This window comes from Chiloscyllium plagiosum, unplaced genomic scaffold (assembly GCF_037043375.1).
Source record: "Chiloscyllium plagiosum isolate Xiang-an unplaced genomic scaffold, Cpla_swu_hap1 HiC_scaffold_11, whole genome shotgun sequence".
In the NCBI taxonomy this organism is placed as follows: domain Eukaryota; kingdom Metazoa; phylum Chordata; class Chondrichthyes; order Orectolobiformes; family Hemiscylliidae; genus Chiloscyllium; species Chiloscyllium plagiosum.
Window position 1 is genome coordinate 5,260,686 of NW_028270149.1, and position 21,645 is coordinate 5,282,330.

Consider the following 21,645-nt stretch of genomic DNA (forward strand, 5'->3'; position numbering starts at 1 on the left):
GGCCGGAGCCCTTCATGATGAAGGACTTGTGCCTGAAACATCGACTCTCCTGCTCCTCAGATGCTGCCTGACCTGCTGTGCTTTTCCGGCAACACACTGTCAATTCTGATCTCCAGCATCTGCAGTCCTCACAGTCTTCTCGCTGATGTTAGGCTGTGCTCAGTATCACAAGATACTCTCTTGGTGACCTGACCTTGGCATAATAAAAAGGTAAGGGTGAAGTTGCTGGAGTCTTACTGGACTATAGGGCTGCTCTCTTATTTCAGAGAGCAGGAGAGGAGCACTGGTGGTGGTTTAACCCAAGGCTCAACACACCTCAAGGACAGGATGAGGTTCAGAAGAGATACCTTAGCTAGTGCAGGAATTGAGCCCATGGTGTTGACATTTACTCTGTCTTCCAACCACCCATCTAACCAACTGAGCTATCTGACTACCTCTGCAGTCCGGTAATGCATTTTAAGACTCTTCTAAAGCTCAATCATTTACAGTAAAATCATTCATAACCTTAGTCACATTAGGGTTAAATAGTAATGATCCAAGTAAATGGGGAGTTTAAATGGATTTGGAATCAGTGTTAATGTTTTTTGGTCTTAAATTCTACATATGATATTTCACAAGGTTAAGAACACTGTGAGTTCTTATAGTTGGAGATCTGGATTAGGTCACACTGTGTAATGAAGTAACTGTGGTTCATTTTCAGATGGAAATCAGTGTGACTCTAATCCTTGCCAAAATGGAGCAGAGTGTAAGGATGGTATCAATTCCTATGTCTGTTGGTGTCAACCAGGCTTTCAAGGCAAGAACTGTGAAATCGGTAAGGGAAGCAAGCAGGGTCATATCCTGAGTGAGCACAGCCCACTCCTGTGCAGTAGGCCATGCTGGTGAACGTGAAGGATGACTTGTGTTTCACTAGTAAATTCCCAGCCTCTGAATATCTCAAAACACATTAAAACCAATGAAGTGCACTTTGAAGTGTACACTTTATGGCAATAATGTGGGAACACAGTAGTTATATTGGACTGAAACTGCCTTTGACATCAAAGCAATCAAATGTAGTATCCAAGAAACCTGGTAATTCTCTTTTATTTAAATCACTCTCAGAACCGACTCAACATCTCCCCTCAGCCTAGTGTACCTGCTCTGCACTGTTTCCGATGCCAGGATATCTTTCCTTAGATAAAGGGCTCAAAATTGTTCACTGTATTCCAGCTGTGGTCTGCCCAGTGCATTGTACAGTTTAAACCCAAACTCCCTGTTTCCATAATCTATTCCCATTGAAATAAAGGCCCACACTCCATTTGCCTTCCCTATTACCAACTGAACTTGGTTATCAGCATTTTGTGGTTTATGTATCAAAACTCACACACCCTTTATTCTGTAGCTTTCTGCAGTCTTTCTCCATTTAAATAATATCCTGCTCCTCTATTCTTCCACTAAAATGCATAACCTCACAATTTCCCACTTAAATTCACTCTGCCAATTCTTTGTCCACTTGCTTAGTTATGGACTAGGCCAGGTCACTCAAAACATTCTTAAGCAGGCAGTCCCAGACCATAACTTTGAAATTTGTTTCAGTAAGTGTACAGTCAACATTACCCGAGTAAGATAGCAAGGTTGACTACTAGATTTTAAAACAGACAAAAATTTATTTACAAAATTACACCATGAAACACAAAGAACAGAATAAAGAACCCCTACAGAACTCAACCTATCTACCTAGACCTAATTATGCTGTTCTGAATGTACACAACAGTCCCAATAAGCACACTCTCTTTAAAACCCAGTGTAAGTGGAACATATGCTCGCAGGTTGAAGTTGAAGGGCAGAAAAGAGAACGAGTTTCCACACAGCTCCCTGTTGAACTTCCCAGTTCAGACTGAACTAAAACTGCTCAGCCCAACTAATGAGCTGACCACTCCCCTTTCATTATACAGGTCACTTCTAAAACATGACCACTTTGGCCTGAAGTCTCATCTGTTTACCTTTAAACAAAAGGCCTCTCAAAATACTTTTCATCTCTGTACCAAGCCAGACTGATTGGAGCCCTGCCCGGTTTATTACCCCTCTGAAAAAAATCAAGAACAGAGCATCCTTGAGCCAAGGAACATCTTTTAGAAAAAAAGGAATTAGCTCTGTGATATGGAGCGATAGAGTCATAGAGTACTACAGGGCCTTTGGCCCAAACTGGTCCATGCCGACCAAAATGTCCATGCACGCTAACTCCATTTCCCTACACTTGGCCCATATCCTTCTAATCCTTTCCTGTTAATGTATTTCTCCAAATGCCTTTTAAATGTTATGTACTGCCTCAACCATTTCCACTGGCAGCTCATTCCATATGCGTACCACCCTCTGTGTAAAATAGTTGCCCCTCAGGTTCCCTTTATTCTTGCCCCTCTAACCTTAACCTGATGCCCTCTAGTCCTCGATTCACCAACCCTGGGAAAAAGACTGAGTGCATTTACCATATCCATGCGTCTCATGACATTATACATCTCTATAGGATCCCCTCTCAGTCTCCTACGCTCAAAAGAAAAACATCCTAGCTTGTCCAACCTCTCCCTATAATTCAGACGTTTGAGTCCAGGCAACATCCTTGTAAATTTGTTCTGCACTCTTTCCAGTTTAATAACATCTTTCCTATAGCAAGGTGACCAAAACCGAACACAATACTCCAAGTGGAGCTTCACCAATGTCCTGTGTAACTGTAACATAACTTCCCAACATCTATACTCAATTTATACTGATGAAGGCCAGTGTGCCAAAAGCCTTCTTCACTGCCCTGTCTACCTGGGACTCCACTTTCAAAGAACCGTGTACCTGCACTCCCTGGTTCCACTACACTCCTTAAGGCCCTACCATTCACCATTCACTCCCACCTTGATTTGACTTACCTATATTAAACTTTGCCATTTTTTGGCCCACTTCCCCAGCTGATCAAGGTCCTGCTGCAATTTTTGATAATCCTCCTCACTGTCTACAATGCCACTTATTTTAGCGTCATCTGCAAACTTACTAATCATGCCGTGGTCATTCTCATCCACATCATTGATATAGATGACAAACAGCACTGGGCCCAGCACCGACCCCTGAGGCACTCCACTAGTCACAGGCCTCCAGCCGGACAATCATCATTCGACTATTACCCTCTGCTCCTACCATCAAACCAATTATATATCCAATTTGCCCTTTTCCCACTGGATTCCATGTGATCTAACCTTGCAGAGTAGCCTATCATGTGAAACCTCATCAAAGGCCTTACTGGAATCCATATAGACTGCGTCTATGACAATAGACAATAGGTGCAGGAGTAGGCCATTCTGCCCTTCAAGCCTGCACAACCATTCAATATGATCATGGCTGATCATCCTTAATCAGTATCCTGTTCCTGCCTTATCTCCACCACCCTGCCTTCATCATCCTCAGAATCTTCTCAAATAATTTACCCAACAGATTACTGGGTTTTCTGTCTATAGTTCCCAAGTTTTTCTTTGCAGCCCTTCTTGAATAAGGGCACAACATTCACTACCCTCCAATCTTTGGGACCTCACCTGTGGCTAACGATGATGCAAAAATATCAGCCAGGGCCCTGGCAATTTTTTCTCAAGCCTCCTGAAGTGTTTTTGGATATATCTGGTCAGGACATTCTAATACATCCAACACCACCTCCATTGTGATATGGGTTGTCTCTAAGATATGATCACTAACTTCCCCAAGTTCCCATGTCTTTCTCCATGGTAAACACAGAGGAGAAATGTTCATTGAGGACCTCACCTATCTCCTGTGGTTCTACGTATACATGGCCACATTGATCCTTGAGAGGTTTTATTCTCTCTCTAGTTATTTATTTTCCTTTAATATACATAAAGAAAGCTACTTTGGATTCGCCCTAATCTTCTCAGCCAATGCTACCTTGTACCCTCTTTTGGCCTTCCTGATTTTCTTCTTCAGTAAATTCCTGTATTCCCTCTGTATCTCCAGGAATTCCCTTGATCCCAGCTGCCTGTACCTGAGCCATATCTCCTTTTATTTCTGGTCAGAGCCTCAATATCTCTTGTCATCCAGAGTTCCCTATTCTTGCCAACCTTGTCCCAACCCATTAGGAACATAGAGACCTTGAACTCTAGCTATCTCATTTTTAAAGGCCTCCCACTTGCAAGAGGTCCCTTTGCCTGTGAATGAACAACTCCAATCAATCCCTGCTAGCTCTTGTCCATTAAAACTTGCCTTGTCCCAATTTAGAACCTGAACCCGTGGACCAGTTTTGTCCCTCTCCAAACCTATTCTAAAATTAATAGAACTATGGTCATTTGTCCCTCTGCAAATTCTTTGTGTCATTTTCACCACTTGCCTTTCCACTTATTTTTGTATCATCCACGAACTTGGTGATAGTACATTCACTTTCCTCATCACAATCAGAAACAGATGATGTAAGTTATTGGAGGAAATATAATTCCTTACCAATTTTGGTGTTGCCTGTGAATTTAGCTGTCACAAATTTACTCCCTGCATCAAAGTCATTGGTGGAAATTGTAAACCATTCTTATCCCAGCGGAATTCTACTCATCACATCTGACCAACTACATGGCATCAATGTCGACTTCACCAGTTTCTTTATTTCCCCTCCCTCCACTTCATCCCAGATATAACCGCCCAACTCATGGACTGTCCTACCCCTCCATCTTCCTTCCATCTATCCGCTCCACCCTCCCCTCCAAGCTATCACTATCACCCCCAACTTACATCTACCTATCGTCTTCCCAGCTACCTTCCACCCCTCCCACCCCCACCCTCCTATCCATTCCTCAGCTCCATTCCCACCCCCCCACATTTCTGATAAAGGGCTTATGCCTGAAACGCGATTCTCCTGCTCCTCAGGATGCTCCTGCTTTTCCAGAGCCACACTTTTTGACATCTGACCTAAGACCCATTTACACATACTCTCTGATTGAGCCAACCAGCCAATTCTCTATCCATTCTGGATAACCTCTGGAAATCTGTACCATTGGAACTTGTGCAATCTGAATGCAGGGGGCTCTATAGTTGTGCGTCTTGTCAGTTTTAATTGTCAATATTTTCCTAATCAACCTGGTCAGGGTCATTTTGACACAACTTTGGAGCAGGTGGGACTTGAAACCAGGGATCCTAGTTTAAAGGTAGGGACATTATTACTGTACCACAAGAACTCTGACTGATAGACATATGGGGGAACCTCAAATACAACACAGATGCCAGTGAATGAGACTCAAGAGCCCAATCAATTGGATGGGAAATGAAAGATTCTCTTTATCAGAGGGAGAGTTGGAAAAACAGTGAGATTCCACATTTATGCAGGGAGTAATGTAGGTACTTATCGGTAAATATCTTCATTATATCAACTATTTAAAGTGAAATTGACCTTTGTATTCCTAGTATCATTGTTAATCCATATTCATTTACATTCGTTCTGATGCATTTGGAATTTTGTTGGTAATGTTTTTATTTGGGAGTTGTTTGGTAAATTTAGTTATTATGGTTTGCAGTTATCCAAAATGGACTGTAAAAATTGTTTTGTACTCCTGCAGAACCGATAAAATTGTGCAGTTTGGATAATGGAAAATGTCATCATTTCTGCAAAGCAGACCCAGTAAGGGGAGTGAGGTGTACATGTGCTGCAACCTACAAACTCCACACCGATCAACATTCCTGTATTCCTGCAGGTAACAGCTGGAGTATCACATCCTTTTCTCAATAGTTACCTTGAGGTGATAGCACAGACACAGGCCATTCTGCCCTACACTCCATGTAGGGTCACGTTACCTTCCCTTGCCCGTTTTCGGTTATATTCCTTCTTCATATAAAGGTGGTCTCACCAATACTCTGTAAAATGATATCAAAACATCCCAACTTTCATATTCCACTCCCCATGCAAAGAAAAACCAACGTTCCTTTTCATTTCCTAATGATTTGGGAAATCTGTATATTAATTTTTCATGATTTCATGATTCATAAATTGCATCTCCGAGCTGATTGATTAGGGAGTATCTGCAACCTGTTTGCTGACTTATTTTTTGGTCTCATTCTCTGAACCTATCAATATCCCTTCGAAGACCTTTTCAGTGAAATCTCTCTGTTGGCTTGAACAGGGTGGCCAGGTATGTGACACAGAGTCACCTCAGGGTGTTTCCCCAATGCATTCCCAACCCCTACATGGAATCAGGGGTGGCCTGGTACAGGAAGGCACCCAGTTTGTTCTGTTTGAGTCCCAGTTGTAGGTGATTTTATGTGATTTTGCTTTTACTGAGGAAAAACAGATGGGAGACCTGGAAATGTAACAGAGGCAGGTTCAGCTGTGGTATCCAAGAGGGACGTTGGATGGTTATTAGGATAGTAATGGCGTGCAAGGATTTGGGGAGAGGCAGGAGATTGGCACTGGGGATAGAACTAGTCCAGACATGATAGACTGAATGGCCTCTTTCTGCTCCATAATAATTCCATGATGTTATGTCCAGACACTGTTACACTAACAAAAAAAATGGCATCATGCATTTGTTCATTCCTTTCTTACTTTTTTGACAGTGGAACATGCATGTGGAAAAATTGCATCAATCTATGCCGTCCGATCACTTGCTACCAAATCAATGCCGGATTCTGAAATGAACAGCACTGTCCCAGTCAATGGATCACTGTACAATACAACAGATACTCCACACAGCATGAACAGCGAGGATGCTTCCAACACCAATAACAGCATAGCAGCCATTAAATACAGCCACCTTAACCGTGCGAAATATAATGTTACCAAGATCGTTGGTGGTGAAGAATGTCTCAGGGGAGAGTGTCCTTGGCAGGTAGGGCCTCAATGTTGAAAGAAAGAGATACTTTATGATTCTGGATGTAGGTTTGCTCGCTGAGCTGGAAGGTTCATTTCCAGATGTTTCGTCACCCTCCTAAGTAACATCTTCGAACCTTATGATCAGAAGGACGGCAGTCCTTTAGGGGAGGCAGTGGTGTTATTGTTAGACGATTAATCCAGACATCCAGGTAAAATCCTGGAATCTGGTTTCAAATCCTGCCATGGCAGGTGGGGGAATTTGAATTCAATAAAAATCTGGGATTGAAAGTGGAATAAGACTTATCCAGTTCACCAGTGTCCTTTAAGGAAAGAAACTGCCGCCCTTAACTGGTCTGAGATTTAAAAAAAACTGCAGATGCTGGAATCCAAATTAGACAGACAGGAGGCTGGAAGAATACAGCAAGCCAGGCAGCATCAGGAGGTGGAGAATTAATGTTTCATGTGTAACCCTCCTAACCTGGTCTGCCCTACATGTGACTCCAGACCCACAATAATGTGGTGGCCTCCCTGGTGCCAGGATCAAGGATGTCTCAGAGAAGGTGCAGAATGCTCTCAAATGGGAGAGGGATCAGCAGGGGGTCATAGAGTCAGAGAGATGTACAGCATGGAAACAGACCCTTCGGTCCAACCCATCCATGCCGACCAGATATCCCATCCCATAGAAGGAAGCATATGTCAGGTATAGACAGGATAGATCGAGTGAATCCTTAGAAGAGAATAAAAGCAATGAGTATACTTAAGAGGGAAATCAGGAGGGCAAAAAGGAGATATGAGATAGCTTTGGCAAATTGGGTAAAGGAGAATCCAAAGGGATTTTATAAATACATTAAGGACAAAAGGGTAACTAGGGAGAGAATAGGGCCCCTCAAAGATCTGCAAGGCAGCGTATGTGTGGAACCGTAGGAGTTGGGGGAGATAATAAACGAGTATTTTGCATCAGTGTTTACTGTGGAGAAGGGCATGGAAGATATAGAATGGAGGGAAATAGATGGTGCCATCCTGAAAAATGTCCATATTACAGAGGAGGAAATGCTGAATATCTTAAAATGCATTAAAGTGGATAAATCCACAGGAACTGATTAGGTGTACTCTAGGGAAGCTAGGAAAGTGATTGCTGGGCCTCTTGTTAAGATATTTGTATCATCGATAGCCACAGGTGAGGTGTCGGATGACTGGAGGTTGGCTAACGTGGTGCCACTGTTTAAGAAGGGCGGTAAAGATAAGCCAGGGAACTATAGACTGGTGAACCTGACATTATTGGTGTGGAGATTGTTGGAGGGAATCCTGAAAGACAAGAATTGCATGTATTTGGAAAGGCAAGGACTGATTTGGGATATTCAGCATGGCTTTGTGCGTGGGAAATCATGTCTCACTAATTGGTTGAGTTTTTTGAAGAAGTAACAAAGAGGACTGATGAGGGTAGAGCAGTAGATGTGATCTATATGGACTTCAGTAAGGCGTTCAGCAAGGTTTCCCATGGGAGACTGATTAGCAAGGTTAGATCTCACAGAATACATGGAGAACTAGCCATTTGGATACAGAACTGGCTCAAAGGTAGAAGACAGAGGGTGATGGTGGAGGGTTGTTTTTCAGACTGGAGGCCTGTGACCAGTGGAATGCCACAAGGATCGGTGCTGGGTCCTCTACTTTTTGTCGTTTACATAAATGATTTGGATGCGAGCATAAGAGGTACAGTTAGTAAGTTTGCAGATGACACCAAAATTGGAGGTGTAGTGGACAGAAAAGAAGGTTATCTCAGAGAGCAATGGGATCTTGATCAGTTGGGCCAATGGGCTGAGGAGTTGCAGATGGAATTTAATCTAGATAAATGTGAGATGCATCATTTTGGGAAAGGAAATCTTAACAGGACTTATACACTTAATGCTGAAAATGTGTTGCTGGAAAAGCGCAGCAGGTCAGGCAGCATCCAAGGAACAGGAGAATCGACGTTTCGGGCATAAGTCCTTCTTCAGGAATGAGGAAAGTTTGTCCAGCAGGCTAAGATAAAAGGTAGGGAGGAGGTACTTGGGGGAGGGGCTTTGGAAATGCGATAGGTGGAGGGAGGTGAAGGTGAGGGTGATAGGCCGGAGTGGGGTGGGGGCGGAGAGGTCAGGAAGATGATTGCAGGTTAGGAAGGCGGTGCTGTGTTCGAGGGATTTGACTGAGACAAGGTGGGGGGAGGGGAAATGAGGAAACTGGAGAAATCCGAGTTCATCCCTTGTGATTGGAGGGTTCCCAGGCAGAAGCTGAGGCGGTCCTTCTTCAAGGACCACAATTTCCAGCCAGACGTAGTCGACGATGCCCTCCACCGCATCTCTTCCACTTCCCGCTCATCCGCCCTTGAGCCCCGCCCCTCCAACTGATGTCATCCACAGAAATGCCACCTCGATGTTTTTGGCAGATTTCCCAGGCGCCATAACATTGCTTTGAGGCTGGTAAAATGCCAGCTTCCTGATGAAATAGCAATCAATTGGCTAATCCATTGATATCATTGTTCACCAGTCACCATTCACATAACTGGGAACATTCCTGGTGGTGTGATCACACTGCGTTTCACTCCGGACTGCAGACTGTCACCTGTGTGTGGGAATAGTGGGTCAAGGCAGGAGATTGGCACTGTGGCACAGTGGTTAGCACTGCTGCCTCACAGCGCCTGAGACCCGGGTTCAATTCCCGCCTCAGGCGACTGACTGTGTGGAGTTTGCACATTCTCCCAGTGTCTGTGTGGGTTTCCTCCGGGTGCTCCGGTTTCCTCCCACAGTCCAAAGATGTGCAGGGTCAGGTGAATTGGCCATGCTAAACTGCCCGTAGTGTTAGGTAAGGGGTAAATGTAGGGGTATGGGTGGGTTTCGCTTCGGCGGGTCGGTGTGGACTTGTTGGGCTGAAGGGCCTGTTTCCACACTGTAATGTAATGTAATCTAATCTAATTGGCACTGTCTAATGGAGCCAGGTCAGGACGAGATGATGGTCAAGTGATTTTGTGGCTAGCCCTTTCATCCAGAGACTCAGATAATGGGTCAGGGGAAGTTGAGTACAGAATCTCATTGCAGCTGATGGAGGAATTTGAATTCAATAAAACAATTGGGAGTTAGAATCAAATGATGAACTTTAAACCATTGATCGGGAAATTCTGGGCAGTGCCCGTGTCTCTGTGAATCAACTTAAAAAAAAAAGCCAAGGTGAGCCAAGTGCTTGCACATAATAACCATCCCGTGGTTCTTTAACACCTCATCCTAATCCTGAGCACATCCAGGAAATATCGGGTTGCCAACTCTATTTCCATCTCCACAGAATTTGTGTACTTCCAAAATGTTCTATTTATGTTGCGGAATTCCTGCAGCATTTTAATTTGTGTACAGGTATTGAGTCCTTCTGAATGTTGGGAGCTGTTGTTAAAGATGTTTTTGTGAGATTCTGTACTCAACTAAAAGGGCTCAGAAGAGGGGAGGCCACACTGGATCTGGTGCTTGGTAATGAACCAGGCCAGGTGTTTGATTTAGTGGTCGGTGAGCACTTTGGAGAGAGTGATCATGATTCAGTTACGTTTAGTTTAGTGATGGAAAGGGATAGGTACATGCCACAGGGCAAGAGTTATTAATGAGGCAAGGGCAATTATAATGCGATTAGGCAAGAATTAGGATGCATAGAATGGGGCAGCAAAATGCAGGGGATGGGGACAAAGGAAATGTGGAACTAGTTTATGGAACAGATATTGTGTGTCCTTGATAGGTATGTCCCTGTCAGGCAGGGAGGAAGTGATACGGTAAGGGAACTGTGGTTTACAAAAGAAATTGTATCTTTTGTTAAGCAGAAGAGGAAGGCTTATGTGTTGATGAGGCAAAATGGTTCAGATGAGGCGATGGAGAGTTACAGATTAGCTAGGAAGGATTTAAAGAGAAAGTTAAGAAGAGCAAGGAGGGGACATGAGCAGTCTTTAGCAAACAGAATAAAGGAGAACCCTAAAGCTTTCTATAGGCATGTGAGGAATAAAAGGATGACTAGGGTAGGAATAGGGCCAATCAAAGACAGAAGTGGGAAGTTGAGTGTGGACCCTGTGGAGATCAGAGAGGTGCTAAACGAACATTTCTCGTCGGTTTTCACTCAGGAAAACGAGAATATTGTAGAGGAGAAGACTGAGATTCGGGCTATTGGACTTGAAAAGATCGAGCTTAATACGGAGGAGGTGTTATCAAGTCTAGAAGATGTGAAAGTAGACAAGTCCCCTGGGCCGGATTGGATTTATCCGAGGATTCTCTGGGAGGTTAGGGAGGAGATGACAGAACCTTTGCCATTGATATTTGAGTCATCATTGTCTACAGGTTTAGTACCAGAGGACTGGAGGATTGCAAATGTTGTGTCCTTGTTCAAGAAGGGCAGTAGAGATGACCCAGGTAATTATAGACCAGTGAGCCTTACCTCTGTTGTAGGAAAAGTTTTGGAAAGGATTTTAAGAGATAAGATTTATAATCATTTAGCAAGTAACAATTTGTTTTGAGATAGTCAGCATGGTTTCATCAAGGGTAGGTGTGTCTCACAAACCTCATTGTGTTTTTTGAGAAGGTGACCAAGCATACAGATGGGGGTAGGGCAGTTGACGTGGTATACATGGACTTCAGTAAAGCCTTTGATAAAGTTCCACGTGGTAGGCTGTTGGAGAAAATGCAGAGGCATGGGATTGAGGGTGATTTAACAGTTTGGATTAGAAACTGGCTTTCTGGAAGAAGGCAGCGAGTGGTAGTTGATGGAAAATATTCAGCCTGGAGTCTGTGGTGTGCCACAAGGATCTATTTTGGGACCACTGCTGTTTGTCATTTTTATAAATGACTTAGATGCATGCATAGGTGGATGGATTAGTAAATTTGCGGACGACACTAAAGTCGGTGGAGTAGTGGACAGTGTGGAAGAATGTTACACGTTGCAGGACTTGGATAAACTGCAGAATTGGGCTGAGAGGTGGCAAATGGAGTTCAATGCAGCTAAATGTGAGGTGATTCACTTTGGGAAGAATAACAGGAAGGCAGAGTACTGGGTCAATGGAAAGATTCTTCGTAGTGTTGATGTTCAGAGTGATCTTGGAGTCCATGTACATAGATCCCTGAAAGTTGCCACCCAGGTTGATAGTGCTGTTAAGAAGGCATACGGTGTGTTAGGTTTCATTGGTAGACGGATTGAGTTCTGGAGCCGTAATGTCATGCTGCAACTGCACGAAACACTGGTGCAGCCACACTTGGAATATTGTGTACAGTTCTGGTCGCCCCGTTACAGGAAGGATGTGGAAGCTTTGGAAAAGGTGCAGCGGAGATTTACCAGGATGTTGCCTGCTCTGGAGGGAAGGTGTCATGAAGAAAGGCTGAGAGACTTGGGTCTGTTCTCACTGGAAAGAAGAAGGCTAAGAGGGGATTTGATAGTGTCATATAAGATGATCAGAGGATTAGATAGGGTAGACAGTGAAAGACTTTTTCCTAGAATGATGACATCAGCTTGTATGAAAGGGCATGGCTACAAATTGAGGGGGGATAGATTTAAGACAGATGTCAGAGGCAGGTCTTTACTCAGAGAGTGGTAAGGGCGTGGAATGCCCTGCCTGCCAATGTAGTTAACTCAGCCACATTAGTGGCATTTAAACAATCCTTGGACAAGCACGTGGGTGATGATGGGATAGTGTAGGGAGATGAGCTTAGATTAGTTTAAAGATTGGCGCAACACCAAGGGCTGAAATGTCTGTTCCGCTGTATTGTTCTATGATGCTTCAGCAGCGCCTGTAGGTATGTTCAAGGCAATCAGGCAGAGTCAACATGGTTTTGTGAAAGGAAATAATTTTTTAAGCAATTTGTTGGACTTGTTTGAAGGAATAACACGTGCTGTGGTTAAAGGGGAACCAGTGATGCGTTGTATTTAGATTTCTAGAAGGTGCCAAGTCAATGGTTATTGCAGAAAGTAAATTCTCATAAAGTTGGGATTAACATGAAAGCAGTCCTCAAATTACAGATATCTGATTTGAATGCTCAAAAATTCAGTTCTGCTATAACGCTATAGTTCCGTTCCCATGGTGATCTTGTGTTATAAGAAAATCATCTAATAGCCTCCCCATTTAGACTAATGGGACTGGAATGGCATTATAGCCAATACAGGTAAGGAAAGTTCACGTTCTACAAATAACTATAAATTCTTCAATCATGTTAAAGCCGCTTTGCAATGGAGAAACACGCGTAATAGCAGAACTGAGTGTACTTATAACCAAAAGCCCACATTAGTATTAATTTTCAAGATCCAACCTTTGAATATTTTCTCATACTTACGAATGGCTGTTTTATATTGTATCATAGTGTGTTTTGACTTACATACAAACCAACTCACAACTGGATTTAAGAACTGGAACCCATTCATGATCCAGGCACTGCCTGTATTGGCATTGATAGAAGATTGACTAACAAACAATAAACAGGGAGTAGGCATTAATGAGTCATTTTCTGATTGGCCAAACATAACAATGAGCATTGCTAGTTGGGCCAGCATTTATTGCCTAGTCCTAGTTACCCCTTGAGAAGGTGAGGGTGAGCTGCCTTCTTGAACCATCTCACTTCCATGATGCCATTAGGGAGGGAATTCCAGGATTTTGACCCAGCGACAGTGATGGAATGGTGATATATTTCCAAGTCAGGTTGGTGAGTGGCTCGGAGGGGAACTTGCAGGTGTTAGTGTTTCCATGTATCTTCTGCCTTTATCCTTCTAGATAAATGTGGCCTTGGGTTTGGAAGGTGCTGTCTGAGGAGGCTTGGTGAATTTCTGCAGTGCGTCTTGGAGATGATACACACTATTGTTACTGAGTGTCAGTGGTGGAGTTTACCGGGAGTAGATTCAAATACAGACTGTGGGTTAGAATCAGATCAGCCATGAGCTCACTGCCTGGCAGCCAGCTTTAATGTGCTGAGTCGCTCCTCGCTTGAATATTCATATGTAGTGTCCAGTTGTCAGGTTTGAGTGCTTCAGAAGGTGATGCAGAGAAGGGGGAAGAGGTGCTTGGTAATTTTATCCTGAACACCTTGGGCTCTCGGAATTGATTCTTGCTCAGCTGCAGAAGAAGCTGGTCAGTTGGTGACTATCTGGTAAGTGAGTAAGGCCAGGTCTATTTCTAAAGCTCATTACAGTATCTTTTGAGTGAGACGTGAATGGGAGAAGATTAAAAACTGTGGACCAAGAGGTCAAGCAGCAAGGAGACCAGCGTCAGAGAGACGTCATGGACCTCAGTGTGCTGCAAGTGCAGAAAATATGGCTGATTGGTGAGTCAGACTAGTGAGCATTTCAAACTTTAAAGGAGAGAAAGATGTTTAGGTTTCAAGTCTTTCTTCTCTCTTTTTCTCAAAAATAGCTTGTTAAGTGCAATGTTGAAACCAGTATTAAAAAAAATTAGTTATGAAGAATGTGAAAAAAGCAGGACACCCTTCAAGTATAAAGAACTTATGATTAATTAAGAAAGTACAGTAGTGATGGCAGGATGGGTGATGTGTTGCTGCTGTAGTATGTGGGAGCTACTGGACATCAAGGTGATTGAAGTTATTCTGGAACTAATAAAGTGCAATGTAGCAGTTTTGATAAATGAAAGCAAAACACTTTGAAAAAACAGTGTTATCTACCATAACACGGTAGATCTTAGAGTATGGAGTTGTTTATTTAAAACAGAGGTGAGGAGGATATTTTTCTCTCAGAGGGTAGTAGTCCTGTTGAATTCTTTGTAGCAGGATACTGTTGAGACTGGGTCACTAAGTATATTCGAGGCTGAGATAGATAGATTTTGAATCAGTCAGAGAATAAAGCAGGGGAAAAGGCAGGAAAGTGGAGTTGATGATTATCAGATCAGCCGCAATTTTGTTGCATGATGGAGCAGAATTAATAGGCTGAATGGCCTCCTTCTGCTCCTAAGTCTTATCAGCTTCAGGTATTTTGTGCTCTCAACCTTCCCTAATTCCTTCAAAGGTTTTGTGGTGTCACAGGTCAAAATATATTGAGTTTGAATAAAGCCATTTATGATGGCGCAGCTGGAACTAACTGAGCAGAACATCACTAGCAGAATGAATATTCTCCTTACAGAGCCCTGCATTATCCTGCTGTGTGTAGAGAACTCGGAATGATAGGTACTGCACTTGTCGCTCTATCAGTAGAAGGCAGAGAACAGGAAATCTCTAACGAAGCACAAACTCCGCTTCCCAGTGACTGCTTGATCGACAGTGTACTTTCAGTGTTCTCTGCTTTTGTTTCAGATTTCCACTGTTGGCAGGATTTTGCTGTTGTAGAGCAAGACAGCTCAGTGTTTCATCGATTGGGGAATTTGTTCTTGTCGCCGGGAATCTGTATCGAAACAAATCCCGTTCACAAAGTTCTGAGGAAGTGTCACTGGACCCAAAGTGTTAACTCCAGACCTGCTGAGCTTTTCCAACAATTTTGATCTTGTTCCAGCTGATCAAGTGATGACGGTTTCTCTGCTTTTTGTTGAAGGTCATGTTACTGGATGATAACAAGCAGAAAGGGTTCTGTGGTGGCAGCATCTTGACTGAAAAATGGGTGATTACAGCCGCACACTGTTTTTATTACCCTGTGACCTTTCGGGTTGTTGTTGGTAAGTATCATATGAAGCAGGTTGATTCCTTGTTTATTGTCACATGGAGAACTTATAAAAAACAGTAGCCCCTTTGTGCAGCTGCACTTTGTTTGGAAGAGTGTGTGTCTGTATATGAGTGTGTGAGTGTGAATGCATGTTTGTATCTGTGTATGAGAGTGAATGTGTGTGTCTGTATGTGAATGTGTGTGTGTTTGTATGTATGTGACCGTGCGTGTCTGTGTGTGAGTGCATGACTGTGTATGTGAATGTGAGTATGTGTGCATGTGACTATGTATGTCTGTGTATGCCTATGTGAGTATTTGTTGTGTGACAGTGCATGTGAATGTATGTGAATACGTGTGTATGTGTCCGCACAACTGTATATGTGTTTGTGTGTGTGTGAGACGATGTCTGTGTGTGTGTTTGTATATATACGTGTGTGTGCATGGGTGTGCAGATGCGTGAGTGTATGTGTGTGTTGGAGGGAATGTGTGTGTTTATGGGTGGGTGTGTGTGTGGATGTATGTGTGTGCGTGCGCATGCATGTGTAAGTGTGTGTGCGTGACTGTGTCTTTGTGTGTTGTATGTGTGCATGTGACTGTGTCTACATGTGTGGCTGTGACTGTGTGACTGTGACTATGTGTAAATGTGTGTGTATACGTGTGTGTGTGTGTGTGGGTGTATTTGTGTGTTGGGGGTAATGTGTTTTTGTGTGTAGGGGATGGTCATGTCAGTATGTGTGTGTTTGTGTGTATGTGTGTGAGACTGTGTCTGTGTGTGCATTGTATGTGTGTGTGAGTGACTGCGACTGTGTGTGTGTGGGTGTGGGGAGGCGCTGTGACTTATGTGTGACTATGACTATGTGTGAGTGTGTGTGTATACATGTGTGTGTGTGGATGCGAGGGTGTATGTGTGTGTTGGGGGGAGTGTGTGTGTGTGGGTGTGTGTATGTGTGTGTGAGTGTGTGTGCGTGGGTGTGGGTGTGACTGCGACTGTGTGTTGTAAGTATGTGTGAGAGACTTTGTGTGTATGTGTTGTATGTGCGTGCGTGTGTGTGTGTTTGGTTGTGGCTATGTGTGACTGTGACTATGTATGAGTGTGTGTGTGAGAGAGAAAGAGAGAGAGACTGTGTCTGTGTATTGTATGTGTGTCTGTGTGAAACTGTGCCTGTGTGTGTATTGTATGTGTGTGTGTGTGACTGCGACTGTGTGTGTGAGTGACTGCGACTGTGTGCGAGTGACTGCGACTGTGTGTATGTGTGTGTGCATGCATGCATGTGTGAGTGTGACTGTGTCTGCATGTATGTGTATATGTGCGTGTGAGAGAGAGACTGTGTCTGTGTATGTGTATTGTATATGTGTGAAACTGTGCCTATGTGTGTTGTATGTGTGTGTGAGTGACTCCGACTGTATGTGTATGTGTGTGCAGATGCGTGTGTATGTGTGTGTGTGCACGCATGTGTGTGTGTGACTGTGACTGTGTCTGTGTGTGTATATGTGAGTGTGTGTGTCACTGTGTCTATACGTGTATGTGTTGTATGTGTGTGACTGTGGGTGTATGGCTGTGACTATGTGTATACATGTGTGTGTGGATGGATGCATGGATGTACGTGTGTTGGGGGGAATGTGTATGTGTGTGAGTGTGTGTGTATACGTGTGTGTGTGTGGATCTGTGCGGATGTGCGTGTGCGCGTGTGGGCGCATGTGTGTGTGTGCGTCTGTGTGTGTGTATGTGTGACTCTGTGTGTGGGTGTGTGTCTGTGTGTGTGTGCGAGTCTGTGTGCTTGTGTGTGTGAGTGCATGTGCGTGTGTGTGCATGTGCGTCTGTGTAAGTGTGAGGGTGTGGGTGTGTGTCTGTATGTATATGTCGAACAGTTGAGGAATTCCACAAAGATTGGGTACAAATTCCCTAATTACATTTGATTACAGTTAAACGTTTTCAGTAAGCTCAGGTCATTTATGTGGATGTAGTGACAGACTGGGACAGGTTATGGTAAAAACAATGACTGCAGATGCTGGAAACCAAAGTCTAGATTAGAGTGGTGCTGGAAAAGCACAGCAGTTCAGGCAGCATCCGAGGAGCAGGAAAATCGATGTTTCAGGCAAAAGCCCTTCATCAGGAATACAGGGCTTGTATTCCTGATGAAGGGCTTTTGCCCGAAACGCCGATTTTTCTGCTCCACGGATGCTGCCTGAACTGCTGTGCTTTTCCAGCACCACTCTAATCTAGACTCTGGAACAGGTTATGACCACTCACTCAGACAGACACCATGTCCCTGAGTCTGCTACACTACAATGCTGAGCTTAGAGCATGAGTCCTCCTTTAGTAAGACAGCAAGGACCAGGAACTATTCACAAGAGAATGGGATGCAGCACAACGGACTGATGAAGGTGTTGTCTTTATGAATGAGCTGTTAATCTCATTCCTCTCAATTTGCCTCTCAGGTGCATTTTAGACTGCACACTGTCCCTATGAAAGACCCAGGGGAATAATCTCCAGCCCTGTACTGTGGGGTTTTTATCAGGTACAATATGTTGGACTTAGGCAGGTTCCACTTTCCCCAAAATGAACCCAGTGATCCAGGAATCTGATGATCTCAAGAAGAGTCACTGGACATGAAATGTTAATCCTGCTTTTTTCCCATAGATGCTGCCAGAGCTGCAGAGTTTCTCCAGAAATTCCCCCCTTTTTTGTTTCATTTCTCCAGCATTCGCAGTTCTTGTTTTATTTATTTGATGTCCTTCCCCCTCCTCCGACACTTCAGCCATGCATTCATCTGGTCTTTCCACCTCCTCCTATACTCAGGACTACAACCTTTGAGGTCCTGGTTTTCAAACTGCAACTTAACTTCCTGAACTCTTATGGCAGTACCTCCTCCCTTTGGTCCCAATATGAACCACAATCTCTGATTGTTGGTCTTCCCCTTCAGAATTTCCTTCAGTGACATCTCCAACTCAAAGAGGTCACACACCAGCCTGGAGTCACATCTGCAACTGCACAAAGACCTATCTGCTATCTCCATTGCTGACTCTTAGACTGATATCCTTCTCTCTGCTCATCTGCTCCCATTTTGTGCAGCTGATACTCTCCAGACTCACTGTCACTCTCACCATTTTCCAGCACAAGCTATTCTTGGGAAAACCGTTCCCTTGATTACCTGCCTGCCTCCCTCCTTCTGACTAATGGTAACCCATTCCCTCCCTGACGTTGCTTAGTTAATCTGCAAGGTGACCACCTCTAAAAACCTGCTTCCCATTTAACTCCCAGCCTCAGGGATACACTGCTGTGCTCTGGCCAATAGTCCAGCTCCTAACCCGAGAGCTCAGTGTGGTCAAGCAGCTGCCACTTCCTGTAGACATGGTCATCTCGACCTGCCTGGGGTATGTAAGCTTTTCCAAATCCTGCAAGTCCTCTTACCATCCCTTCATTAAACCACCAACGCTTGTAGCAAGTCAAAAATTATTACATTTCTTTCACCATTAATTCTAAACTGTGGATTATTAGAAAGTAGAAATTCTTCACTCTTTCTGACTAATTCACAACCTTCTCCTGTGTTTCAAAATCAATGTGCTTCAAAATGACTAGAAACACAGTCTCCTGTTCAGCAATTGGTGAACAATCAAAATCCCTCACACTTTTCCCATCACATCCCACACACCTCTCTCAAACTCAGCTAAGCAGTTCAGGACAGGACTTCTCCCCTCCAACCTTTTTAGACACATCCCTGGAGTAGATGGGACTTGGGCATTGTTGGCTTGGCCAGAATTTTATTGGCCGTCCCTAGTTGCCCCCTTGAGAAGGTGGGGGTGAGCTACCTTCTTGAACCGCTGCAGTCCCTGTGCTATGGGTAGACCCACAATGTCATTAGGGAGGGAATTACTGGGCAGTGAAGCCAGCTCTCCTGGCTGAGAGGTAGGAATACTACCACTGCCCCTAAATCAGCCAAACCATCACCTTCCCACCCTGGATGGTTGGCAGGATTTGAAACTGGGTCCCTCGAAATATCACCTGGGTTTCTGGATTAACAGAGTAGCAATGGCACTAATGGGCTGTCACTTCTCCCTTGCAGTTGTTGTACAGTTTTTTTCATTTGCATTTGCTTCAGGTGAGCACAATGTTAAAAAAGTTGAACATACGGAGAAGTATCACGAGGTGGAGAAAGTGGTGATGTATCCAAAGTACAACGCCAACCGGAGCCGATATGACCACGACATTGCATTGATCTTGCTGAAAACACCGATACAGTTCAACAGCTTTGCCATTCCCGTCTGCGTCCCTGAGAAACGCTTTGCTGAGAAGGTGTTAATGACACAAGCTTATGGGATGGTTAGCGGCTGGGGCCAACTCGCTGACAAGGGACCCACTGCATTAGTGCTCCGAAAAATCGCCATCCCTTACGTCGATCGCAGTAAGTGTAAAGAATCCAGTAAATACAGCGTCACTGGGAACATGTTCTGCGCCGGCTACCCAAATGGAACTAAAGATGCATGTCACGGAGACAGTGGGGGTCCCCATGTCACAAGCTACAAGAACACATGGTTTTTAACAGGCATCGTTAGCTGGGGAGATGGTTGTGCAGTTTCTGGAAAATACGGCTTTTACACCAGAGTGTCACGGTATTACAGTTGGATTAAGGACACAATCGGGTATTGAATGAAATGGAGTAGGACAATATTAAGTGCATGCAGATTTGGTAAGTGGAAGCTTTACAAAAGGAATAAATATACTAGACATATAAAGGTTTCTTATGAAAGGAGAATGTGTTAAACCTGCAGCTTGGAACAAAATACTAGGTTAAACCTTTGGAGTTGCTCATAAACATTTATCAATCAGTTTTTAGAACTAAGTTTCAAACCTTATTCTGGGCTGTTCTTGCCTAATAAATGGAATATCTGCCTACATTATCCCTGTGTTTTCAGTTTTTTAATTCACTTGCCTATCACTTAAGGGATATTCCAGAAGGTGGGGAAGAGATACATTCCAACAAATGAGACAAATTCTAAAGGAAGAATCTGCCATCTTGGTTAATGAGAAAAGGCAAAGATTTCTTCAGACTCAGAGGAAGACATTTACTGTAATTCTACAAAGTTAAGCGGTGAACAGAATTTAAAAATTCAGCAAAGAGTTACAAAAAGATTAATAAACAGTATGAGAGAAAATTAACCAAAAATATAAATAAACGACAGAAAAAGTTTTTTATTCAGTTATTTGAAAAAGAAAAGAGTTAAAAATTAAGTGTCAGTTTGCTAGAAGGTAATTCTGGGCATAAAGAGAAAGCAAATGATTGAGCAGGAATTTTGCCCCAGTCTTCTCTATTGAGGATGCAAACAGCATCCCAGAATGAGCTGTAAATCAAGAATTCAGACATGGAGCAATTCACGGAATTATAATTACCAGGAACGTAGCACTGAGTAAATTGTTGGAACTGTGACTTGATGAATCCCCAGTTCCTGATGGATTTCATCCTAAGAGAATTCACCAGTAAAATAGTTGAGGCATTGGGTTTAATTTTCCAGAGCTTGTTTATTCAAGGAAGGTTCTTTTAGATTGGAAAATAGCACATGTTTATACACAAGGAGTGGGAGGAGGAAACCAAGAAACAGCAGGCCAGTTAGCTTACCATCTGTCATAGGGAAAATGTTATTAATGACATTATAACAGGGCACTTGGATAGGTTCAAGGTAAGAGACAACATGGCTTAGTCAAAGGGAAATAACTAATGTTTAACTGATTTATTGGAGTTTTTTTAAAGAAGTAACTAGTGCTGTAGATGAAGGTGAACCAGTGGGTGTATCGGATTTCGATTTGTAGAAGGTGTTTAATAAAGGCCACCTGGCAACCAGAGCGAGAAATGGATTGAAAATAATAGGAGTAGAGTCAGGCACCATGAATCAAGGTGCTGCCTGGCACTGATGGAAACAGATCCAACAAGAACTTTGGCAAAGTGATGGATAAATACTTAAAACATTACATTTACAGGGCTGTACAAAATAGAAAATGTTTCAAAACAAAGGAAACATCAACAGCTCTCCATAAGACCATAAGATATCGGAGAAGAATTAGACCATTAGCCCATCCAGTCTGCTCTGCCACTCGATCATGGCTGAAATGTTTCTCAACCCCATTCTCCTGCTTTCTCCCTGTAACCTTTGATCCCCTTAGCATGCAAGAATTTATCTATCTGCCTTATACTCAGTGACCTGGCCTCCATAAC

General features: G+C 43.5%; 1 protein-coding gene across 1 annotated transcript in view; it reads left to right on the plus strand.

Moving 5' to 3' along the window:
* LOC122557440 (coagulation factor IX-like) overlaps positions 1–20,330 on the plus strand; it is a 32,305-nt gene extending 11,975 nt beyond the window's left edge. Inside the window, exons 4-8 of the mRNA XM_043705194.2 lie at positions 701–814; positions 5,565–5,699; positions 6,559–6,830; positions 15,329–15,449; positions 19,537–20,330. Of these exons, the coding sequence (XP_043561129.2) occupies positions 701–814; positions 5,565–5,699; positions 6,559–6,830; positions 15,329–15,449; positions 19,537–20,084 (1,190 nt within the window). The 3' untranslated portion in view covers positions 20,085–20,330. The remainder of the gene's footprint in view (positions 1–700; positions 815–5,564; positions 5,700–6,558; positions 6,831–15,328; positions 15,450–19,536) is intronic.
* Positions 20,331–21,645: the final 1,315 nt, after the last annotated feature.